At 40.8% G+C, this 25942-nt stretch overlaps 2 protein-coding genes across 6 annotated transcripts in view; both read left to right on the top strand.

The window, feature by feature from the left end:
• The first annotated feature begins 814 nt into the window (after positions 1–814).
• Positions 815–22345, top strand: ADSL (adenylosuccinate lyase). Its single transcript, XM_020787870.3, has 13 exons — positions 815–1100; positions 5723–5926; positions 7087–7131; positions 10226–10305; positions 11297–11468; positions 11938–11984; positions 12721–12811; positions 14304–14373; positions 16191–16338; positions 17425–17515; positions 18925–19014; positions 21353–21529; positions 22204–22345. The coding sequence occupies exons 1-13, from the start codon at positions 939–941 to the stop codon at positions 22288–22290; spliced, it is 1464 nt and encodes a 487-aa protein (XP_020643529.3). The 5' UTR covers positions 815–938; the 3' UTR covers positions 22291–22345.
• A 2830-nt stretch (positions 22346–25175) lies between these two features.
• SGSM3 (small G protein signaling modulator 3) overlaps positions 25176–25942 on the top strand; it is a 30236-nt gene continuing 29469 nt past the window's right edge. For 2 of the 5 annotated variants that reach the window (XM_020787835.3, XM_020787834.3), the window contains exon 1: positions 25176–25314. The gene's annotated coding sequence lies outside the window, so the exon portion shown is untranslated. Of the gene's footprint in view, positions 25315–25540; positions 25681–25942 lie in introns of those variants that run through there. The other 3 variants (XM_078376140.1, XM_078376138.1, XM_078376139.1) reach the window with 2 other exon arrangements.

The following is a 25942-nucleotide window of genomic DNA, read 5'->3' as shown; positions in this document are numbered from 1 at the left end:
TAAGATCAATTCCATGTGAGGGAGCGAGCTCCCATCACTTGTCTCAGCTCCTGCCAACCTAGCAGTTTGAAAGCAGGTTAAAATGATAAATAGGTACCACCTCGGTGGGAAGGTAACGGTGTTCCTTATCTAGTCATGCTGGCCACGTGACCACGGAAACTGTTTATGGACAAACGCTGGGAAACGCTCCGGCTTGAAAACGGGGATGAGCACCACCCCCTAGAGTAGGACACGACTGGACTAAGTGTCAAGGGGAACCTTTAACTTTACTTCAGCGACGACTCTGCTCATGACCTGAGTCCGATCCCAATGGGCTCAGATAGCCAGCTCAGGGTTGACTCAACCTTCCATCCTTCCCAGGTATCCGGCTGGCTGGGGTTGAGGCCATGTTTATGTAGCTTGAGGAATTAAATTGTAAACTGCCCAAGGAGAGCTTTTCGCACTATAGAGAGAGCAGCCAGCACACTTTGCTTTGCATATCTACCCTTCTGGAAATGGCTGGAATAAATAAATCAACATCTACGACGTTGTGGCCTTGCCTCAGTGAGTTATCCCTGGATTAGAGGAAACCGTCTCTTTTCTTCTCTCTCTCTTCACCTCTTGGGTTGCTGGCCTTGGCAAGAAACGGAGGACCACGAAACAGGCCCCTCCCTGTGAAACATACGTTCCCCTCCCTCTTCTCACGCCATCTGCCGGAGGAGGCGTGAGAAGGCTTGCTGTCTGACCTCCCAAGCTGCAGAGGGCGCTGCGGCGGCGATTCGCCCGGCCAATCACACGCCGCCGTGGGCCAACCGGGAAACGCTCGGGAAGACAGAAGAGGCGGGGCCAGGCCGGGCCTTGGGCGGGACTTCTCCCTTCTTCTATTTGGCCGCTCTCTCCAAGCGGTCCCGTGCTTTCCGCGTGCGAGAGGGAGCTCCGAGGTGTTCTTCTTTGCCAGGATGGCGGCTTCCGCTCCCGTGAGCGAGGAGGACCCTTTCAGCCGCTACCGTTCGCCTCTGGTCTCCCGCTACGCCAGTCCCGACATGGCCTTCAACTTCAGCGAGAGGAAGAAGTTCGGGACCTGGCGGCGGCTTTGGCTTTACCTGGCCCAGGCTGAAAAGGTGGGTAGGTGTGTAAGCGCGCTCAGCGAGCGGGTTGCAAGGCAAGGCAAGGCAAGGCAAGGCAAGGCAAGGCAAGGCAAGGCAAGGCAAGGCAAGGCAAGGCAAGGCAAGGCAGGGTTCCTTAGAAATAGCTGCTGTTGCCTTCCGTGGAGTCTCCCTCCCTGTCAAGTGAGTCCAGGATTTCCGTCTGGGTGGTCAAGTTACCCTCCACCCCCACCCCTCAAATCTTCTCGGCTTGGCGGCATCTTTGGTCGAGGGGATTTTGCAGGTATAAAACCCCTTGGGTTCCACCCGTGTGTGCCTTTGTTCGTGCGTATCTGCCAAATGAAGGTAGCACTGCGTGCTTCTGGGGAAGAGGAAACTTTGTGTCATTTGTTAGTCTTTACACAGCATCAGGAGACTGTCCATCCTGTTATAGTTAGAGATGTAAAACTTCCAAAGATTTCCGTTTTTCTGAAAAAAACACGCACCCTTAGAAGTGTTTTCATTTTATATTTTCTTACTATAAGAACGCTGGTGTTCTTTACAGATGTAAAATTTCTGACAATTTCCTTTTTTTCTGGAAATAAAACTTCCCTTCTTTCCTATCTGCTATCTGCTGCACATTGGCTGTTATTCATATTGGCTTGTGAGGAAGATGAATCATGCTGTGTTTGAAAAGAGACCCTTTCCTGAAGCTCATGGATAGAGGCCATTTGAGTGGGAAACAGCCTTTAGGGAGGTAGCGATGGGCTTCTTTATGTACAGAGAGAGCCCTTAGTTTCTTGAAGGCTGCACTATCCGTGCACAGGGAAGAAGTATATCAACAGATTGGAGAAAGCCATTGGTTACTAAAATGTTAGTCATTGCTTTTCCATTCACTTGGGTGCCAAAACAGTGTACAATAAAATATTCAAATTATTTAAAAACAGATTTTAAACCTTTTAAAAATTGTTTTTAAAAATATTATCAATTAGTTTTATGCTATTTTATTGACTCTCTGTATTGTAAAACATTCTGGAATTATTTCAGTAAAAATGAAATGCAGTATTAAAAGGTTGCTAAATAAATAAATGTGCTTATCATGAGATAATACCAGAACAGCTAATGTTTGTTGGAGAATGAGCCAAATATCCCCAGCTAAATATTTAATAGATCAAGCCTTACTGATGCTGAAATATAATTGGCTTCCACTTAAACTTGATAATCCTTCTATTTATCCATCTTATCTCTTGTTAAGTAGCAAAAAGTGCTTAAGCAAAGAAAATGGTAGGTTTTGGAAATATGTTTTTTCCTACCTTGTTTCAAGGATTTAGGAAAGAAAAAGTGGTCTGTCTTTTTTCCTATGATTTGAAGACAGTGGCAGCTGATGTGCAGTGGAAGTGGTAGAGCATTCGCGAATGGATGGAAACTAAATATTTGTACAGCTCATTTATGCTCTTTTTATTCCCTTTTCCCCCTTGATGCTGCAATACAGTTCTTTAAAACTGAAAAATGATCTCTTAGTTGGTTCAGAAGGCTCCCACACTATCATATTTGATTTTCTGCTGTAAGAAAAAATATGACCTTTGCCATCCTTTTATTTAATCATCAAGTTAGGGAGGAGAGCAGTATTCTGATGGATGAGATTTTTTTCCTAAGATTTTTTTAAATATATGAGAATTTTCTACTGCATAATCTGAAAAAGCAAATTTGATGTAGCCAGCTTTTCTAAATAAAGTAGGAATAGATTTAAGCAAGCATATTTGAAAGCACATTGGTTTGGAGTGTCTTGATAATGGCAAGGCAACACTGAATTGTGTGATTTTTAAGATGGTTGCACCACACACTTTGAGCAGCCTTTACTCTTGCCTGCCTGTCTTCTGATTAATGATTACAAGGGTATTGAGGGGTGTGTAGCAAATGCTGTGTATTTCAAAGCAGTTCATTTGACCTTAAAAGTGAAGATAGCAAAATTTTGAACATGTTATTGTGTAACTTTCTGTAACCCTAAACTACACAAACCACTCAATTTCTTCATCAGTCCAGAGGGAATTGACCCTTGCTAGTGAGTTACAACACTTTTTCTAATGAGTTACAGCATTTTGTCTAATGTTTTATCTCCCAAGGGGATTTCATCAGTCAAGAGTAAACAAATTGGCATTTATCTTCTGATTTAAATGTAGATTTTAAAAAAAATTCCATCTGGAATTATCTCCTGTCTCATAATGCTTTATTAAATGGTAGATTCCCTCTACTTGGTTCTAAAGCTGTTTTATGCGGCTAAATTCCACAGGGATATCTCAGTGAATGGGAAGGATTAGTATCATCTTGTGACTTAGATCACCACTCTCCATCTTAGAGTGCTTCATGGACAAACCAGTTTTATAGATTATTTTTTGTTTTTTTGGCCCTTTCCCTGAGATACATCAAGGCCTTAGGGAACCACTTTTGACTACTAAACTGTAGAACCCATAAGCTGGCACAAATATTAAATATAGCAATGGCTTCATATAGATCAATAGTGACTGCAAATAATGTTATTATGTGAATGACATGGTAAGATGGGTGTATGCTGTGGTTAGAATGAACAGTGGAACCAATACCCGAGAAACTAAAATATAGGAACCATAACATTTTATAGTAGGGACCGTTCAGTTCAACACAGAACAAGAAAGTGATACCACACCCAGTTGGACTGATGGATTTCATTCCTCCTCTCTGGCTGTTTCAAAAACATTACAGATGTAGCACAGTTGCTGTCATGGATCCATCACTTCTTTTTCAACTTAAGATAGAAAGCAGATAGGGAGCCAGGTAAGACAGCTGCTTTGAAGCTTGTATTTCAGTGTAGCTCTATATTGCTTTCTCTTTTTTGCCTCAAAGAGCTGCTGAAAGATCTGTGCATGTACATAACAGAAAATTTGATTTTAAGGACTGTAGGAAGGTACAGTTCATGTTACATCTCAATATGAAATATGTGATACAGTATGTGCTTACTGAGTAAACTGATGATGTAGGTAGGCTGTATATGGTTGAGAATTCAGGCAAGTTGAGTAATAGGTTTGGCAAAAGCAAGAATGAATTGAGCAGTTTTCAAAATTTCTGCATACTCATACCCAAGATGATCTTTAACAAAACTTAGCACATTTTGTAGAATAGCGGTTCCCAGTGTTGAGTCTTCAGATGTACTTAGACTAAAATTCATCATTAGTTGTGCTGGCCAGGATTTGTGGGAGTTGGTAGTCCAAGAATATTTGGAGACCCAACATTGGGAACCACTGTTATAGAAGAATAAGACGAGGCTTGAGGAGAGAGGCAAGAGCTTAAAAACAGCCACCATCATGCCGCAGAAAAATGGATTTCAGGAGAAAGTGTCCCGATGCTGTAAGGAAAAGCGAGCAAAGGATCACTGGAGGCAGTTTGAGTGTGGGTCTCTCAAGCATCCTAAATCTTCTGTTTTATGATTGTGAGGAATTAGAAAGTGCTTATGACAATGGTTATTTGATTATTATATAGCACTGTACATATTACAAGGTAACATAAGCAAAATATGGTGCACCATATGGTGCTCCTGCGTAGCTATGTGTATAAACTAGTGTTTTCAAAAGCATGGCAGTATTTATTGTAATATGTGTTGTGCCCTAGCATGAGGAGGGAACTTATTTTTATCTGTACATTCACATTCCTGAAGAGTTACACTGTGATCTTGATCTTTGGCTGGACACATAGAGACAGTCAGCCTGTCCACCTGTTTGTTTCATCAGCCTTCTGACAGGTTGTTTTTAATGGCCCTTAGTAGATTCTCCCTGCAGTCTGTCACGGGAGCTGCTTTGATTTCTGGTGGGGTGCATTGAAATGGTGATAACATTTGTATATTGTTTTGGCTTATGTTTTATACAAGCAACATTCTGCCTTGTTTACTATTTCAGCCATATTAAGTAGCAACAAGCAAGAAAGACAAGATCCCTAGCTTCTGAATTATCGTTAGGACAGTAGAAGAGCAATTGCACAGGAGTCACGAAATGCCAAAGATTAATTTTTTTGGTATCCTTTCTGAAATTCCAAAAGGAGCAAAATGTTTTATACAGAATTTGAGTAATTTACAGGAAATCCCATGGCAGTTTTTCAAATAGCATGGGAGAGTTATAATATACTATCTTCCTTCAGAACAATGTTCCAGACCAGCACTTGAACTGCATATCACTCGCTTTTTTGCACTAAGTGCCTATATTTGAGAGGAGGTAGTGGTTTGGACTGGGACATAATTATAGTAAAAGTAGACCTATTGAAGTCAGACTAGTTATGCATCTCCTCTCAGCAACTTAAGTCTGGATCCAACCCAGTGTAAATAATTATATATTAAATGTTCCAAACCCCGTCCCCCCAAATTAGAAAAAAAAACTAATCAAATAGAAATGATTCTTCATTATTAATTGGTACAAGAACAATATTATGGAGACACTAGATTTAACCCATTCATTAATATATATCTTGGAAGTTAAGTAAGGCTTGTTTGGTAAATTTGAACATTACATAGAGCACTTTAGCTAAGAGAAGATCTCAGAGATTGTTATGTGCAGGGCTCTTAATCTAAATTTTTCTGGCCTGGTGAAATGGCAGTCTCATGTTGGTTAACTTCAAATATCTTTTCCCCCTCTTAGTCACTGGGCCTGCCCATCACTGATGAACAAATAAAAGAAATGGAAGCAAATCTAGACAACATAGACTTCAAGATGGCAGCAGAGGAGGAGAAGCGATTGCGTCATGATGTAATGGCTCATGTACATACATTTGCCCACTGTTGTCCAAAGGCTGCAGGGATAATTCACCTTGGAGCAACTTCTTGCTATGTAGGAGATAATACGGTGAGTCCTATCAGCAGGAGAAAGGGAACAAAAAATGCAATAATGATTAAAATAGAATTAATCTTCCACAGTTTGTTTCAGTCAAACATATGTAACTTGACTTTGATACATACATACTACTATGAATATTTTCTGTTGTGATCTAGTTTGGTGATTTTTAAAAAAAAAAACTGGCAACTCTGTCCTGAATAGTTGTTCTGACAGCATTAAAGGGGAGTGATTAAAATACACTAAAACAAGATGGAGTTATTTTTAAGAATACTGAAAGAGAGTGTAGGCCAACTAGTCCTATGATTAATTCTCTCCCTCTTTCTCTCTTTTTTGCCACTTGGCCAGAAGATGTCTGCTTAAAATTAGATTTTCAAGAGCACAGTTTAATATTACTCCTACAGTCTTGCAACAGTGTAGAATATTGTTGTCGTGTTTTGATTAAAAACCAAGTTTATTTTTCTTCTTTTAAATCTTCTGTCTTGCTGGAAGCAAATTCTCATCATGGGAGCTGGTTGAAAAAAATATCGTAGTGACATGTTGGCTGTATCTATCACTGATTCATTAACATGAGAAACCAACGTCGCTTTGGTACATGCTGAATGTGGACTTTGGTTTGGTTCATGGAATATCTCTTCCTCCACTCAGAAAAGAGAAGGGGAATCTAGTGCTAGAGTTGAATTTATTTTAATGTCAAGTATCATGTGATTTTTTCCCTTGACAGTTAAATGAAAAATGTGTAAAATATCTGTCTGAAATGGCAACATTATTTTTTGCAAACAAAAAGATACATATCTTGAGCCCCATAACTAGCTGTGTTGCAGTCTGTTTCAAACAGGCAACTATTCCTTTAATTATTGCTTTATCCCCAGTTTGTTTGTTTGTTTGTTTGTTTGTTTACCGACAGATTGGTAACTGGAAGTATCCCCTGAGGGCCATGTTTAACCCAGATACTGACAACTGTTGCCAACTGACTATATTAATCCATTGTTGTTCTAACTCTAATTCTTCCAGCTGTAGAGAGAATCTGCCCATGCACCTTTAAAAGAAAAATTGTAGTTATACATGGTTGCCTTTACAGAAGGAGTAACCCTGGCTGGAAAAAAATGGAAGGAAGGAAGGATGTGGTTGCAGAATATTGTGTTTAAAAATTTTGTTCATATTTCCATTAGGACCTAATCATTCTTCGGGATGGATTCAACTTGCTTCTTCCCAAGGTAAGATTCACAGTTTATATGGGCTGGTGCTGTTACTTTCCAGATAGTTTGGCTGTCAACATTCATTATTTGATCAGAAATTTATGGAAATACAGTAAAATCAATTGGGAAAAGCACACATTTAAAAATATATATGTCTGCCCTGAGCTGCTTTCTTCTAATTTACTGAATACAAACACCTCTTTTCTAATTATACAGTGGTGCCCCGCATAGCGACAATAATCCATTCCGAAAAAATCGTTGCTACACGGACTCGTCGCTATGCAGGGCAAAAAAACCCATAGGAACGCATTAAAACACGTTTAATGCGTTCCTATGGGGAAAAAACTCACCTTCAAGCGAAAATCCTCCATCCGGCCACCATTTTCGGTGCCTCTAAAGCGAGGCAACACAATGGGTGGCCATTTTGGAACTGCCGATCAGCTGTTCGGCGCTCTTGCTCTCTCTCCACCCCGTGCAGGTCCAGCCTGGGCAGGGAGACTGAGGCCAGGATCTCCCTGCCCAGGCTGGAGTTGCGAGGGGGGAGAGAGAAAGAGAGAGAGAGAGTGCCGAAGTTGGCGGGGTTTGCGAAGCTGGCTTCCCCACGATCTTTGCAACCCCCCCCCGCCCATCAGCGATGCTTCGGGCTGGCTCTCTCAGAGCCAGCCCGAAGCACAGCTGATGGGCGGGGGGGGGGGTTGCAAAGATCGCAGGGAAGCCAGCTTCGCAAACCTCGCACACTCACTATCTCTGTCCCCTTGCAGGTCCAGCCTGGGCAAGGAGACTGAGGCACCGCGCCGCCACAGCCAGGGTGGTGGCGCAGTGCCTCAGTCTCCCTGCCCAGGCTGGAGTTGCGAGGGGGGAGAGAGAGAGAAAGAGAGAGAGAGCGCCGAAGTTAGTGGGGGGTTTGTGAAGCTGGCTTCCCCACAATCTTTGCAAACCCCCCGCCCATCAGCTGTGCTTTGGGGCTCTCTTTCGGCGGGGCCTTTGGGATGATCGTGGGGAAGCGCTTCCCCACGATCATCGCGAAGCGATTTCCCCCCATTTAAAACATCGCAATGCGATTGCTTTTGCAATCGCAAATACTCCATCGCTATGAGGATTCATCGTTAAACGGGGTGCTCGTTAAGCGAGGCACCACTGTATTATTTATGAATTACACTTGTGAGGAATGGTGTCTGGGCGACAGTGGGTGTAATTTTGCCTGTCAAGCAACTGAAATAACATTTGATTTTAGTAGTCATATCTACTTGGTGAGCTGGCTAAATAGCTCAGTGAGTTAGTTACCTGGTTGTGGAGCCAGAGGTTGGGAATTCCGTTTCCCACTCTGGAACAGCCAGCCTGTGTGGCCTTGGGCAAGCTGTACAGTCCCAGGATGTCCCTAGAAGAAGGGCGTGCTAAACCACTTCTGACTACTGTCTGCTTAAAAAACCCTGAAAAGGAATTGCCATAAATTAGAACTAACATGATGGCTCACAATTATTACTGTTAACAACTTTGTAGAATTCTATTTAGAGCAAAATTAAGACATCCCATGAGCAGTGCCAGCTTTACTCTATGCTGATGATACATTAATTCTATCCAGAACCCCCGTAGGGCTGGGGAGGGCACTTAAGAAGCTTGTCTCATACTGTGAATACAAATCCCTAACTATTAACTATCAGAAGACCAAGATAGTCGCCTTTGGACAGAGACCCAAGATTCAATAATGGCAAATAAATGGACACAGTATCGAGCAGGTGAACAGCTTCAAATATCTGGGTGTAATACTACAGGCCTCGGGATCTAGGTTTCAGCATAGTAAATTTGTGGCAGATCAGGGAGAAAGATTGGCAAATAGCATAGTAAAATTCCATCTCTACCAAGGAGGGTCCTTTATACCAGCAGCCCTCAAATTGTATAAAGCAAAGGCATTAGCTCAGCTGCTGTACGGCTCATTCATGGGCCCACCCAGCTCTCACTTTGCATCACAAGAAATGCTTCAATCTAAATTTCTAAGAACTATACTCCAGGTCCCAAGATGTGTGTCGAATGCAAGGATAAGACTAGAAACAGGATGCCTTAAAGTAGACGCCTGGATTAGGATTCAGTCTATATATATGTGGCTAAAGGGACAGTTAAACCCAAAAGGCCTATTTTCCTCGATATTTAATGATAACTATCAATCTAAGTGCATTAAATCGGTCCAGGGCTACTTGGGGAAAATTGGCCTCTCACCTCAGGCACTTATATCTTCTGGAATAGAGCAGGCAAAACAAATAGTTAAACAAAGAATAGAGGACAGTGAATATCAGACCTCTCTAGCATTCAAAACATGGCAGCAAAGACTTACGTCAAAAACTGTATGGAACCAGCCAAATACTTAACATCTTTGGAAATTAAAGGAACTAGAAGAGCCTTTACTTTGGCAAGGTGTCTGTCCCTCCCCTCTGCTGTACTAGAAGGGAAGTATAAAAATACCCCTTTTGCTGAAAGATTATGCTCCTGCCACCTGAGGGAGATCAAGACCATACAGCATATGTTCTTCACCTGCCCATTGTATGAAGCAGTGCGAAAAGAGACTATAACCCCCATAATAAATAGATTGCCAGGATGTTTGGAGGGAAATAGGCTTGAGTTCCTTCTCTCGGATGTTGATGTGCAGATCACCTGTCGGGTTGCGAGGTTCTGTGTAGCAGTACTTCGACTGCAGAAGTCAAATACCAATTAGATTGCAGTTCCCAGTTGTATGTATGCCAACATGTTTGAATTGAATACTGAAAGTTAGAAATTTTAAGGTTTTAGACTTATGTGACTGGTCTAAGGACCGTAAATAAACTTATTGTATTGTAGACATCCCATTATTGAAAAAATTAATGCCTTTTACTGATTTTAGAATTTATTAGGATAAAATAGATCATTTTTGTTGTTACCTGTCCCATTTAATGCAGAAGCATTTGAAAGCTATTGTACATTCAAATTGACTGACAACCTCTCTCTTCCCAAATAGAAGTAAAAGACATTATATGTTGCTCTAAGCTCCTTGGAGTAAGAGTAGGATAGTAATAGAAATAATAATCCAGTATCTTTCCTCAATTCTCTTGTGTTTTTATTCTTTTTTCTATACCCTTACTAGCTTGCCAGAGTGATCAGCCGTCTGGCAGACTTCGCTGAGAAGTATGCCAACTTGCCCACTTTGGGTTTTACTCACTACCAGTAAGTAATGTACAGCTTAACTCATTTAGTAGCACATATATTTCTGGCCTGTCTCCCTTACCTCTTTTATGATTCAGTGGCCTGAATTGCTATTCATTCAACTGTGTATGAATGATTTCAGTAGCTGAGTTAGATTTTATGAGATCGACACCTAACTACATAAACCTCAGCTACTGAAACCTACATTTATCATAGCAAAAGCAAATTTCAACTGAAAATTCTAGCTGTTGTGCAGGCTGTATGAAACCAAGTTCAGTGCTACTGAAATGCCTATAGCAAGAGCATGTTTAAGAACACTTTTATTTTCTTTACTACTATCTGTAGACCAAAATTACTCTGAGGGTAGATGCAAGTTCAATATACCAACTGTCAGCAACATCTCTGTTTCTAGAATACATGTAGTTCACACCGTTTTACATACATGAGTAAATCAGGTAACCATGTGCTTATAGTATTATCTAGTCAACAGTTATGTGAAGCAGTCATCCCCTTTGTCAAGTGTTGACATATTGATACAACTCATTCATTTAACAGAATGCTCACATGTTTGAAAGTATACCATAAGACAGTACAGTAAAATTCTAGCAGTATCTTTTATATAATTAGCACACAAACTGTTTTTTGAAGGACTACTAATCAGCCCAAATTTAACATTGTATTTTAACTTTTGTTTGCAGGAAACAAAAGGGTAAATATGTGATAGCTTTTCAATCTTCTCAGTCCTGCAAAAACATATATATTCAGAATTTGTTTTTGCCTATCAGTGTTCCAACATCTGGAACTCAATATTCTGGCCTGATGAAATAACAGCAGTGGTACTTGTATGTGTATATGGCATTGTTTATCAGTAATTTTAAGAGCTGGATTGTAATGTTTTTAAATGGAGATTCTGGAAGAAGTTATGATAGAAATGCTTCCAGAGTTACAAGTACTATCAGTTTTTATTATCTTGAATAAATTGGACGGGATTGTTCTTCAACCATGTTCCTAGGCCGGCTCAGCTCACCACTGTGGGTAAACGCTGTTGCCTGTGGATCCAAGATCTCTGTATGGACCTCCACAATTTGGAACGGGCACGAGATGAACTGAGATTTCGTGGTGTGAAAGGCACAACTGGAACTCAGGCCAGCTTTTTGCAGCTCTTTGAAGGGGATCATGAAAAAGTAAGTCTCTCCAGGAAAAGTTAGGTATCATGTTAGGTATTTCTTTATTAAAAATAAATATAAGTTGGCTTTCCATCCTTTTGACATCCTAAACTTTTTACAAGTATTGAGGGAGAAGCAGGGAGGGGATTAAAGCAACATCTAAAAAAATGAATATTGTTTTAGAACATTGGATAGAATGTTGGAACCAGTAAGAAAGAGGTAATCATAAAATAATGGATGTAGTTCTTGGCTATCAGAAAAGGACCAAAGTAAACATTCCTAGGGGTTTTGCTAGGATGACATTTTAATAGGCCCATGGAGGAACTACATGATTGGAAGGAGCAGAAGGAATTATCAGGCGAGATAAAGTTTACACCAGGAAATCACACTGGATTCAGAACACGGTTATAAGAGGAAATTTGTTCTGTAGAATAATCCTTATTTGAAGTGAAATTATTCTGAGGTTCCTATCTATTTTGCCTCTGAGGTGGAAGAGCTGGACAGGCTCGTGACTGCCATGGCAGGATTTAAGCGGTATGTAAAAAACGACATTCCTCTTACTTGCTGAAAATATGCTTACAAAGTGCACACTCAAGAACAGCAGACATTGTTTTCTACAATGTGTCAGATGATTAGTCCATCTTGCTCAGAATGGCCTACAGTGACTGGAAGTGTTTCTCTGCCTTAGTAAGGTAAAGGTTCCCCTTGGCATTTAGTTCAGTTGTGTTCGACTCTAGGATGTGGTGCTCATCCCAGTTTCCAAGCCATAGAGCCAGCGTTTGTCACGTGGCCAGAGCAACTAGAAATGGAAGTGCCTTAGTAGGAGATGCTAAAGATTCACTCTGGAACCTTTTGCATGTGCTTTGCCACTTTGCTATGGTCCTTCTCCATTTTTAAGATTATTAAAATTAAAAGCTCTGTGTGTGAGTTCAGATTTGGCTCTGCCATTAACATGTTTACTGCTAGTACGAACTGCTAGAATCTTATCAGGAAGGTGAGTGTACTTTGCTACTTAAAATTCTTTGGAGTTTGCCTTTTGTTCTTTAACTGCTCTTTCCATTTTCTCAAACCATATTTCTTTTTTTCCTGCTACCCTACTGTATGCTAACTTGAATTTTGTAGCCACACCATTTTTCCAGATGGTTTTTAAATTAATACTTTCAAGTGATAATATCAGAGATGATTTGCTGTATTCATACAATGTTACTTAGACACTCAGCCATGTTTGTGGGTCCAGTTGAATGTAAGGATTCTTTGTATTTCATTTCAGGGCTTACATTGTTACAGGGCAGACATACAGTCGAAAAGTGGATATTGAAGTCTTGTCCGTTCTAGCCAGTCTAGGGGCATCCATACATAAGGTGAGAACTACTTAAGGTACTGCTAAGTAAGGGGATACTAGGGAACACTAAGCTCAACTGAATAATCACACAAACGACTCTTGGAGGCAATTTCAGACTAAAGTTCTTTTGCTTAGCTCTTTCTCTAGGAATCAAATCTAATCTTGTGTTTTGCTTTTCTGTTTGGATCTAATAACCTCTAATGACTAGGATATATACTAGATTCCTTGTGTGTGGAAGAATGTGAACTGACCAACTAATCTGAAAAGCCAAATTAAACTCAGATGCTAGCTTGTATAACAGTTCATTGCTACATATGTTGAGTGCTTTGGAAAGACCTTACCTTCTTTTTAATCTAGTACCCCTGTATTTCACTAGATGATGTGAAATGGACATGAGTCTAGTTCCTATGTCTTTCTTCAAAGTCAGAAGTGATCCTTATTGTAATACTAAATAATCAACAGTTGCTACTACCTGCTAGGAAAGAGACCTGTATTTCTGCCAGCAGTCCATCTATGATCACCCAACTCTGAGACTGCCATACATCCAGAGACAGCAGGTTTAATGAAGTACAGTGGTGCCTTGCAAGACGATTTTAATTCGTTCCGCAACAATTGTCATCCTGTGAAAAAACCGTCTTGCGAGGTTCCCTATGCATCGGTCTCAAAAAAAAGTCTTGCGAAGCACGGTCATAAAAGTCTTGCAAGGCACCATAGTGATCGCAAAAACCAATCGTCTTGCGGGTTTTTCGTCCCGCGAGGCAATAGTCTAGCGAGGCACCACTGAGATGATGATGATTAATGCAAAAGCCCAGAAATAAGTCCAAGGAAATCAAAATGAAATCATTAGTTCTGCTGATTTGTGTGGTAATAAAATTAGTGTGTCATATCTTTTATGGCACTGGAAGAGCCATGTTAGCAATCTGTAGATATACATTAAAATCGGGACTCCTTTCAGCTACCTTTCTGGTGGAAAATGTAGCGTAGAATCCAGAAACATAGTTTCTGTTGATTTTTCATGCAAGATTTATAGAACTTGGCCTACAACATTGAAACAGAGGTAGGAACTGGTTTTGTATATCAGGTGAGTTAAAATGAAGATCAGTGGTAGTATCATGCATTGTTTTACCTTACACTATGAACAGGATTTCAGACATTGTATAGTTTGGGTGGAAGTTAAGGTACAATAAGGATACATCAGTGTCCTCGTATTTTGAGTAAAGATGGGGAGGGTTTGAATTATGGTGTGAATTTCACACAATAACGCAACTTTTTGTTTTAAACGAGGAATTCTTTAGACTGCTTAGTTCTGAGGGGATAATTATATAGTTGCACTTTCAGTCTTCTGAAATCAATGGAAAATCTTGCATGCAAGAGATGAACATGTGTGTGAAACGGATTAGTTTCTCCACCCCCCTCTCCATGTTTGGTTAGTGGAAACCAGGATTATTGATAAAAGATTGTGCTGTTTAGGAACAGTGTGTGAATACTGACTGTTGTTTTTTTTACTCTAGATATGTACCGATATTCGTCTTCTAGCCAACCTCAAAGAATTAGAGGAACCTTTTGAGAAAGATCAAATTGGTAAGCAGTGAGTGTGTATACAGGATTTTGCTGTATTTATTATATTTCAATTGTATTGCTTCCCACGTGCTTCATTTCAGTAACACTTATGAGATATTTTAAGCCCATTTCCATTACGAAGGCCTTTTTTATACCAACACAAATAATTAAAAGTAAAAATGACATTGTAGTAACAAGTCTCAGACAATCAGCTGGCAAATTCATCCCATAGCATTTTTAAAAGACCTTTGCAGAAAAGGTAGGTGCACATAATTTCACTTGAAACCAAATGAACTTAAAAATATTTCTTAGTAAATTTCTAAGCTCATTGTATTATCAGCAATCCAAAAAATAGATAGGAGGAATGACTGAAATTACAACTTTTTTGTAAACAGAGATAATCAGTTGGTTCATATGTAATGCCAGCTCATGCTTTGAGGCTGTGAGAATGAACCTTCAAGGAACTTTTGAACTCACGTGCTCTTTTCTCCTGCCTGCAATGGCAAAGCAGCTTCTTTCCTGCCTTGAGGCGAGATGATAAAACTGCAGCCCTATTGAGCCCAAAAGGTTGATTTGAAAATGTGTTCTAGCTAGCTCAGTTCCCTGCTTGTTGCTATCTCCATGTGAGGAGGAGACAGGCTGTTGTACACTGCAACCCCGGTTGTTCAAGAACCCCTGTTGCATGAAAAGGCTCCACATATATCAGAAGCTTTCCTGTTTTAGATATTTCCTTGCCTGGTGGAGACAGTGACAAGCAAGGGGCAGGGCTGAGAACTCTTTCCCTAACCATGCTTTCAATTTAACTCTTTTAAAAAACACTTTACAGTGGGGTCTCGACTTACGAACTTAATCTGTATTGGAAGGTGGTTCGTAGGTCGAAATGTTCGTAGGTCGAATCTGCATATACCATAGGAATGCATTGAAAACGATTTAATCCGTATCTGCTCTTTGCCGTCCATAGAAACTAATGGGAAGCTGCTATTCCACCTTCTACCACTAGAGGGGGATATTTTTCTCTTTTTTTCCTTAGGTTCAGGAAAGGAAGGGGGAGGAAGGGAACAGTTTTAAAAGCACTTTTGAAATCTTTTTTTTTCAACGAAGCCAATTTTAAATCATGTTTTAAAGCATGTTGTGCTGATTTTTTCAGCACAAAGACACACAGGGAGGCTTTTTAGGTGCTGAGCAAGCCTCCGGAAGCCTGTTCAGAGCCAGCTGATCAGCTGATGGGCGGGGAGAGGAGGGGGGGAAGCACAAAATGGCTGCCAGGCTCCTTCTGGGTGTGGGCTTTTAGCTGTTTCCTGCTCTTCTTCCTGCTGTTTGGGGGCTACCAAGGCCTGGTAAGTGACTTTCTTTTATTTATTTTTAAGTTTCTGACCTTTTTCCCCCCTCCAGAAACCTCTAAGGGGAGGGAGGGGGCACTTTTTTTCCTGTCCGTAACTCGAGGGAAGTTCGTATGTCGAGTCCTTATTTCCCCTATAGGGCAGGTTCGTAAGTTGAATTGTTCGCAAGTAGGGTCATTCGTAAGTCGAGACCCCACTGTACATTTTCTACTCCCATCTTAAAGTTTTAAACATTTTTGAGAGGTCTTGTTGTCTAGTCAATATCTTTGTAAGTTGGCAAGGATTGTATCTTGCAAACAGTTAAGTAGTTTCTTTAGACAGTGAGAACAAGTCTAAGAAAGGTACACCTTGCTACCTTGCTGTCATTCTTTTTAGTTTTATTTTGCTCCCTCCCTTGACTTTAATATATTTATATATTACTTTGATTTATATATCATCCCTTTAGGGCTAAAGCACTATATGTAGTTCCTTCTGATGCTGCTTACCTTTTTTTTCCAGGTTCAAGTGCCATGGCTTATAAACGGAATCCCATGCGTTCAGAGCGTTGTTGCAGTTTAGCTCGCCACCTTATGGTTCTGGTCCTGGACCCACTTCAGACAGCTTCTGTGCAGTGGTTTGAGCGCACCTTGGATGACAGTGCAAACAGGCATGTTTCTGATTCTTAGGAGCAAAATGTGAAATAGGGACTCTAGGAGTATATTGAAGATAAAGGACTACATTTGCTAAAAGCATCAAGTCATTGTAACTGAAATGCTTTGTGAAGCTCCCAGAATCCAAACACTTAATTAGAAGTAATCTTGATCTCCATGGAACCTCCTTCCTAATAGTCTAGCTTCTCTATGACCTTTGAAGCACAGGCTGGATGACCAGCCATTAGAGGTACTATAGTAGTAGGCATGCAGAAAGTTGGAAAGTTGGACTAGCTGGGCTTTTAGCTACCTTACAACTCTGATGTCTTTATCAGTGTTTAGATACAAACATCAACATTTTTTCTGAATGCAACATTTCAAACACTGCATTGTATGTTCAAAATAAAACTACTGGTTCCAAGCTATAGATCAGATACTTTAAAAATACAGTGGTGCCTCACTTTACGATTGCCCCGCATTACGACGAAGCCGCTTTATGACGATCTTTTTGCGATCGCAAATGCGATCGCAAAATGATGGTCTAAATGGGGGAATTTCGCTTTACAATGATCGGTTCCCTGCTTCAGGAACCGATTCTTCACAAAACAATGTTTTTTAAACAGCTGATCGGTGGTTTCAAAAGGCCGCCAGGTAATTAAAATGGCTCCCCGCTGTGTTTAGGGACAGATTCCTCGCTATACAGGCAGCGAAAATGGCTGCCGTATTGAGGATCTTCGCTAGACGGTGAATTTTTACCCCGTTGAAACGCATTGAACTGGTTTCAATGTGTTTCAATGTGTTTCAATGTGGTTTTTATTTTCACTTTACGAAGTTTTTGCTTAACGGCGATTTTCCTGGAACGGATTATCGTCGTTAAGTGAGGCACCAGTGTATATTCATTAATAAATTATTCGCCATACATTTTCTTACTGAAACTTCATCAGTTACAAGTGTTAATAAGTGCATGATGCCATCATTAAATGACATAATTCCTAAATGTGCCAAATAAAGAATTGGTATTGAGCTGTTAAAACGTTCCTTTCTGTGGGAATGCAGCAATCCCTTTTTCCTTATCTGATAATCATGCGTCTTTTGTCTTACAGACGTGTGTGTTTAGCTGAGGCCTTCCTCACTGCGGACATAATACTTAGCACTCTTCAGAATATCTCTGAAGGTACAGTGGTATACCCCAAGGTAGGTAAAAAAAAAAGAGCAAGTAAGAGGGCCCATTTGCTTTTCTTGTTGTACTGTGAGGGAACCTGGGGATATGTGGAAGTTTATTAGGAGTCTGTTTGTGACATGAGCAATGGCAGACCAGTTTTTATATAAAACAATTCTCTCTACTAATAGTTCTTGCACTTCCTAGCAATCATTGGGTAATGCTGCATATGCTGTAAGTCATGTTCTTATTTAACACTTGACGACAGTGATGACCAGCAGGCCTGGACAGCACTATATCAAATGCTCTAAAAGCTTCTAGAAGCCTCTGCAGCTATATAGTAAATAAAGAAATATTTCCTAAAGTGATCCTCTCCACTTCTAGCACTAGTTGTGGTTTTGTAGAAACTTGTTCTTATCTGATGATAAATTAACATTAGCCAGGTAGTGTAGATAAGATACAACTGAGGCATCAAAATCACCACTGAACAGATTCCTTCATGGGGGGAGACAATCCTTTTATTTTACTTTATTTTATTTTATTCATTCACTTCTTTTAACATGTACTTCCAGTTTGTTTGTTTAAAAGGCCATTTCTGGCCATTTCCAGGTCTGCTGCATCTGTTTGGCCCCCAAGCTTGCTGACATTGCCCACCCCTGAGTTAAATAAATAAACTGCATATGTGACATCTTAAAAATTAAAAGTTGCATATATGTATATGGCCCATCTGAAGCATTGGTATGTCTACAGCTCGGACAACTGAAGCAGTACTTGATTCACTAAGTAGTATATCTATTATTAGCATTGTGAACGTGAGAGGAAGCCGGCTTGCTCCACAGTAAAAGATTTACTGTAAATTCCTATCATCTTTATACACAAAGAAGTAATGATCCTCCTCCCCATTCTGTAGGTCATTTCTAAGCCAGAATCAGTATGAAATGTGTTGAAATGTGTTGAAACAGATACTTTAAGTATCTAGTAGCTTATAAAAATAACTTCATCAATGTTTAAGAACTTTTAAAACATGCTGTCTAGTAACATAGGAACCTGCCTTATACAAGATCCCATTCTTTGGTTATCTGTTCTGGCATTTTTCATTCTGACTGGCAATTACTCTCCAGCAGTGATTGCCAACCTTTGGTAAACTAGATGTTCTTGCAGCAAGTCCCAGAAACTCCTACAAGAACAGCTGGTGATGAAAGCTTCTGGGAATGGCAGTCCAAGAACATCTGGATTACCCAGGGTTAGGAAAGACTGCTCTCCAGGATCACCTGCTACCAGTTTGAAGGTGGTATGAATGTACTTTAATACAATATTGAGTCCTTTAAATTGTGTGTTTTAATACAGTACTGAGATGTTGTTCCTTCCAGGAATATAGAATTAATGAAAAGAAAACCAAACTGAGTAATTCCATAGATGCTTACCTATATTTGATTTGCAATAGGTAATTGCAAGGCGTATTCAGCAGGAGTTGCCTTTCATGTGCACAGAAAATATTATTATGGCTATGGTGAAAGCAGGAGGCAATCGTCAGGTACGTACTTAACTATAGATTTTATTCATGGGCTGAAATCTTGTTGCCTAGCATAGTCAGTCACAACTAGATTAGGTCCACTGAATCAGTGGAATTAAAGAAGGATCTGACTCATTAAATCCCCACTGATTCAGTGGGCCTTGTCTGGTTGTGACTCACTATGCTTTAAGCAACATGATTTTAGCCATGGACTAAATGTCCCTCACATGTGAGCAATAGAGAGATTATAAAAAAGTTATGAAACTAGAATGTTATTTTTCTATAGACTAGGCCTGTTAGCCACTATGTCATCATATGCTGTGAAGCTAAAACAGATGATGACAGGTGGTTTTTTTTAATGTTTTGCAGGTTTACTATCTAGTGGAGGCAGTTATGATATTATGCTCCATTTTAATGTCGTTATTTTGCTTGAAAACCTGTTCATGAGCTGGACTTTTGCAGTGTGGCTATGTTTCATTAATTAATTCGTTATTTATTGATTGCTTGACTTGATTTATTTGATTCATATACAGCCTCATTAGTGCAAAACACTATTCTGGGTGGTTTAAAACAATAGATAAAACATACAATGCTAAATAATGATTATCCAAAAATTAAAACATTAATAAAATTAGAAAAAGTGGCACCAAGGACAATTATCTGACAGGAGGACAGAGAGCAAAAAGTCAAAATCAAATAGGGTTGATGTGGAAATCCTCCCTGAAAACCAACGTTTTGAGTTGTCTTTTAAATAGTAGTGAGGGAGCCAAGCATAGCTCTCTGCTGGGAGCTGGCTCCACAACATTGGAGCCACTGTGAAGAAGGCCTGATCTCTCATGGAGGAATTCTGGGTCTCCCTCGGAGTGGCTATCCGGAGCAACTTAGTCTGGAAAACTAAGTGGGTTGGGCAGATGACATTGAGGAAAGGCATTCTGACATTTGTGTGTGTGTATATATGTGTGTGCATAAAATTATACACACACACACACACACGTATATGTGTGTTTTTGTCTGTGTATATGTATATGTATCATGTTTCCCCCAAAATAAGACAGGGTCTTATATTAATTTTTGCTCCAAAAATGCATTAGGGCTTATTTTCAGGGGATGTTTATTTTTTTCATGTACAACAATCTACATTTATTCAAATATAGTAATGTCATCTTCTGGTTATTGCACAAGGGTGGAGGGCGGGGTCTCACTCAACTGGGGCTTATTTTTGGGGTATGGCTTATATTACGAGCATCCTGAAAAATCATACTAGGATTTATGTTCAGGGAAATAGGGTATATGTATGTATATATGATATATCTATATCAATATATATCATTTATGTTCTGTCTCCTAATTCAGGGACCCAAGATAGCTTCCAAAATGGCAGACAGATTACAGATGCATAAATAAAAATATTAAAAGTGTAATTAAACATGTATTATGGCATTTGGCTGCTGTTGTCTTGAGACACTTGAGCATCGGACATTTCCTGTAAATGCTTTCTCTAGTTTATTCTCCGTTTTCCCTGCTTATAAGTGAAGGATGCAGAATCCATGAGTTGTATGAGCCCCCCTCCCACATCGGCTTCATGGGAGAGGGCAAAGATTAGAGTTTCTTCCTTCCCACAATAATCCAGAAGCATCAGAGCCCACCAGGGGACAGGAGGATATTTTGGCTTTCTCTTCACTCAGCAGTTTTGCTTTGCACCCATGTAAGGATCTTCCTGATAAGAATGTTCTGTGTTTTGGCTGAAAAGTTTGTATTAATTATATTAGGCTAAATCCAACTGTTCAAATAGAATTGTTAGTCTTATCCGAACAAGCCCATTGAATGAAAGTCAATGCTTAGGTAAGTCTCATTGATTCAATGAGTCTAAGAACCAGACTTAGCATACTTTTTTGTGTTTCATATTCTTTTTCTCTCTCCATATTTCTGGTCCAGTGGTTATAGTCTAGTGATGCATCCGAACTTTTCTTAAAATTGCTAGCATCATGAGTACTTCTTAACCAAATCTATATTACTTCTGTTGGGTGGCTGAAAAAATTCTATGAAACATGTGGAAAGTTTCATAAAATGAGACTTTTTTTACTATATCTTATGGTCCAGTATGTACAACTTAAGATGAAAATTATTCTGAATCCATTTAACAATGAATAAAAGAAACACATTAAAGAGAGAACTAAGGAACTGTAATGATTCTGTCACACACAGGTCAAGTGCTGATACTGACATTCATTTCCAGGTAGTTTAGCTCAACAACCTTTTGATTAGTTTCCAAAGTTTTTGCATGACCCTTGACCCAGGAGGGTTAGTAGGCTTCCTGGCTTACAGTATTGGTAATGTAATGTTTCCTTCTTTTCCCTAGGATTGTCATGAGAAGATAAGGGTTCTATCCCAGCAAGCAGCTGCTGTTGTGAAGCAAGAGGGGGGTGATAATGATCTCATTGAACGTATTCGTGCTGATCCCTACTTTAGCCCTATCGTAGGACAACTAGAAACTCTCTTAGAGCCTTCATCATTTACTGGACGTGCTTCTCAGCAGGTAAGGAGAATAGAAAAAGTCAAGTCTTATACAATTGCTCTGCACTGTTGTTGTCCTCAAATCTTTGAAGTCTTTGCCCGCAATTTACAGACCCCTTTCCTTTGCACCCGTAGTCCATTTAATATAAATGCATCTGTTGCCATATAGCTTTTCCTATAACTAGACAGGTTTTTCCCTTTCTTTTCATTTATCACTTCCCTTCATCTGTTATTATTTGATTTTCCCTAATCTGTTCCTGATTTTTGTTTCAGAATTGCCTGCCATACCCTCATTTACTGTGTAATGCAAATTGGTGGCCCTGTAGACTGGATGTGTCATTTTAAAAATACAATCCTTACCATGCTGTTAGTCCTAAGCTTTTTTCACAACAGCATCTGAGCAAAATTCTTGGTATACCTCTTATAACTGAATTTTTTGTATCTCTATAACTTTTTCTTGGTTAAACTGACAGGCTTTGGAAGCTGATCAGTGTAGACATTCATGTCTTCCTCCTTACCTATTCTTTCGGCACATCCTTTTCAACTCTCAGCAGGGAGGTTTTGTTTGAAACATTCTGATTTAAGCCTTATTTGAATTTGTGCAAAACAGAGAAACTGGAGAATATACCTGGACTAAATGAGTTTTTGGCCCACATAATTTTTCTGATTTTGTTCCCCTCCTTTCCTTCACAACAGGTTGCAAGATTCCTAAAAGAAGAGGTCCGGCCAGTGCTGGCCCCTTATCAAAGCAAGATGGATGTGAAAATGGAACTGTCTCTTTGAAGTAGTGATTTACTGGGGCATATGTGGAAAAAACAATAAAATAGTTGTTAAAGGATGGGCTGAATCTTAGACTTTTTATAGCTAGTGTGAGACAATAGTACCTCAGTTTACGAAATTAGTGCATTATACAGGATGTTATGTGAAGCGAAAATTTCGTAAACCGGAACGTGGATTACCATAGGAACAGGGGCGGCGCTATGGCAATGCATCCTGGGGAAACTTTCTTCGCAAACTGAAAAAAATAGGCACTGTTTTCAACAGATTTCCATTCATACTCTGAAAATGATGTTAACTGAGGAGTTTGTAAATTGAGGTACTACCGTATATTTTATTTATTTATTTATTTATTTATTTATTTATTTATTTATTTATAATTTAATTTATATGCCGCCCACACTACCCAAAGGTCTCTGGGCAGCTTACAACATTTAAAATACAATAAAAATTCATAACAATTAAAATACAATTAAAATATATATAAAAATTGCCATTGGACCCACAGCTAATATTATTTCAATTAAAAGCCTTCTGGAACAGGAAGGTTTTGACCTGGCGCCGAAATGTCATCAGTATAGGCAAATGGCATTCTTGGAGAAGAACATTACGATGAATTATAACTGATTCATGCATTGTAACTGCAGTTTTCAAATCTTCACACCTACTTTGGAAGCATCATCTCAGTTTGGATTTGCCACTGCAAGGCAAAAGGAAACATCACATTGTTCTTTGATACAATGTGTTCAACTTGCTTGCTAAACTGATATGACTTTATAAAGTTCACACAAATTAAGAAAGCAGAGGGGCTTACAAGATATGTTGAGCAATTTCCAAAACAGTTTTGTAAGTGGTGGAATAACCTTTTTTGCTGTATGAAAATATTTGTCCTTGCAGTTCTGTTATTATTTCAGGATTTTAAGCTGGGCACCTATTTCCAGTCCAAGGGAAGGCAGCATTTGTGCCAAACTCCACTCCCTTTTTAATTAAAAAAAAAAACCCTTTTCCTTTTTTAAAACTGTTTTAACCTTTTTCAACTTTTTAAGTGTTTTCATAAAGAAGCTTTTATTATTTGTAATAATCTACTGAGGAGGAGTCAGGACTTTTAATATTCAACTACCCAAAGTGAAGGACGGGTCTGGCTGGAGTGTTTGTGCTGTGTTCCTCCCCCGCTCTGTTAGTACTAACAGAGGAGCAAGTGCATCCATATTAATTATATAATTGTAATTATATTTAATTACTGCAGCTTTTCCCTAGCATTGTTTCAGTAAGTCCTGCTTTTTAATGATTTCCCTAAAATGTGAGTTTCTTCTTTTTATATTAAACCCGAATTCTCACTAGATGCTAATCTGTTATGTGCCTTCATATCAGAACCAGCTTATAGTGACCCTAATGAGTTTTCAAGGTAAATGGGATACTTAAGGAGTGGCCTTGCCAGTTCCCACACCCTGAATGAGTTTTCAAGGCTGAGCAGGGATTGGAATTTAAAAATTCTGAGCCCTTGATTTAACCTAGCACTGTTATTTGTCTTTCTCTATAATAAAACGCTCCTGCAACACTACATTGTAAATTAATTCAGTTTTTTTTCCTGTTGCAGAAGCATCTAAGCTTTCACACCTGTACCTAATAACTGGGAACATCCTACTTTGGAGTATCTTCTTTAGCTGCAGCCACTAGAACCCAGATTTATTTACTATTTTAATTTCGATTCTATTCTTCCGTTCAGGGACACCCCAAATGGTGTACAACATTATTAAAACAAGACACACTTAAGACTTTAGGTCTATAGCTCTATGACCAATGTGTGTGGTTCAAGTCTGAGGTGGAAATTTAGATGTGAGATCAATCTTGTCAAAATCTTGCTGTGGGCATTCAGCACACCCAATAGCTTTTATTCTCATTTTGAGGAGCCTGCAGGGACCGCCAGCGGAACAGGAAGAGACGATCAAACCACTACCACTGAGATCTGAAGAACGGCTCTAAAGGGAATTGCCGTTCGTGTTCCTGTTTGTCGTCAAGGCGTGCGAAAGCCTTGCGCAGCATGGAAATATAAAGGAGTCACAAACGCGGTGCGGTGGAATATAATCTTTTTAAAAATCAGTTTACACTTTGTAAGTGGTGGCAAAAATACACATTGCGTCTACAATAAAGACAGTGGTGCTCGAGGTGTGTGTATTCAAAGGAACAGTTAAATTGTGTCATCATTTTATTTAAAAAAAAACAGCCCCCCGCACCACGTTTTCACAACCCTGCGTGGTTACCCGTGTGAATGGTAACCACGTAGCGTCCCTAAATAGATTAAATTAGACTACTTCGTTGTAACGTAGTTTGTCAGGCTCCGCCCCGCCTCCAAACTACAACACAGTAATAAAGGGCTACCTTAAAGTGTGTGGCAGATTCCTCGTCCTGTTTCTGGCCCGCCCCAGTTTTTATTGCGGCAAAAAAAAAACCACACACACACACACAAACCTGGCAGTCCACATTGGAGCGGGCGTTGTGAACTGCCGTCGCTCTCCATAAGAGGCACACTGGCAAGAGATCCTTTTTTTAAAAAAAAACTGTTCTCCCCCCACGTGTACTGAAACCCGGTCAGGAAACTGCGTGAAGGAGCAGGGGGCGTTTCGCTGCGAACTCCCGGGGGTGAGGCGTCCCCACGCAGGAGCTTTTCTTGTGGGGTGGAGCTCCTTCCCGACGGCTGCCCAGACGCAGCCACGCAGATGTCTCGGGCTTCTCCTCTCCCCCCCCCTCACCCGCAGCTGTCAGGTTTTTACATCTGACCGGAAATGACGTCCAAGAGCTTCACCCGACGGGAAATGACGTTCAAGAGGTTCCCTTTGATCACGCAGGGAAATTGCCCGTCCGCTCTTTCCTTCGAGGCTGAGCTTAAGACACGCTTAGCGACTACCGTTCCCGCAGTGCTTTGCGGGCCCCCCCCCCAGCTTTCACAACCACCCCGGTTCCGGGAACTGCGCCTGCGTTGTGAGTTAGCTAGGCGCTGACGCGAGGAGTCCGAGGGGTGTCCGAAAGAAGGTCGGTGTTTGGTGGCTTGGTTCGAGTCCCGCAGGCAGGCGGGTGGGTGGGTGGAAGGGAGGGAGAGAGAAAGGTGGAGCGGGACGCCCTTCCCCCGAGCCAGCTGGGCGAGTACGCCGCCCGCCTCCGTGGCGAGCGCAACGGAGAATAGCGCTTGGCGTGCAAGAGTAAAGGTGGAAGCAGGGAGGCGGCGAGCACCAGCGGGACCCTCCCCCCCCCGAGCCTGACGGGGTGCCGGTGCGGGTCCTCCTCGTTCCTGGCTGGCCTCCGCGTGGGCGGGAAGGGAGGGCCGCGGGGGCGCACGGCGGAGAGATGGGACGCCGAGGAAGAGTCGAGGCTGGGCGCAGGAGACGGAGGGCCAGGCAGGTGGTTGGAGGCGGGAGCGGGAGAAGGAGAGGAGAGGGAGGGCTGACTGACGAGCACCGTGCCGTGGAGAGATGTGGCTGGGTCGGCGGGCGGGCGGGCGGAAGGAGGACAGGGGTTTGGCGTCTCGCAGAGGGACTCACAGGAGTCCCGAATATCTCCGTTCCTCTCCTCCCTCGAAATTCGTATCGGGTCTCAGGCTGGTCAGGAAGGAGAAGACGCTCCACCAAGCGTGTGTGAAAATGCATCCCTTTTTTTGCGGGGG

Source organism: Pogona vitticeps, chromosome 5, assembly GCF_051106095.1.
Source record: "Pogona vitticeps strain Pit_001003342236 chromosome 5, PviZW2.1, whole genome shotgun sequence".
In the NCBI taxonomy this organism is placed as follows: Eukaryota; Metazoa; Chordata; class Lepidosauria; order Squamata; family Agamidae; genus Pogona; species Pogona vitticeps.
This window is presented reverse-complemented; position numbering and strand designations above follow the sequence as displayed.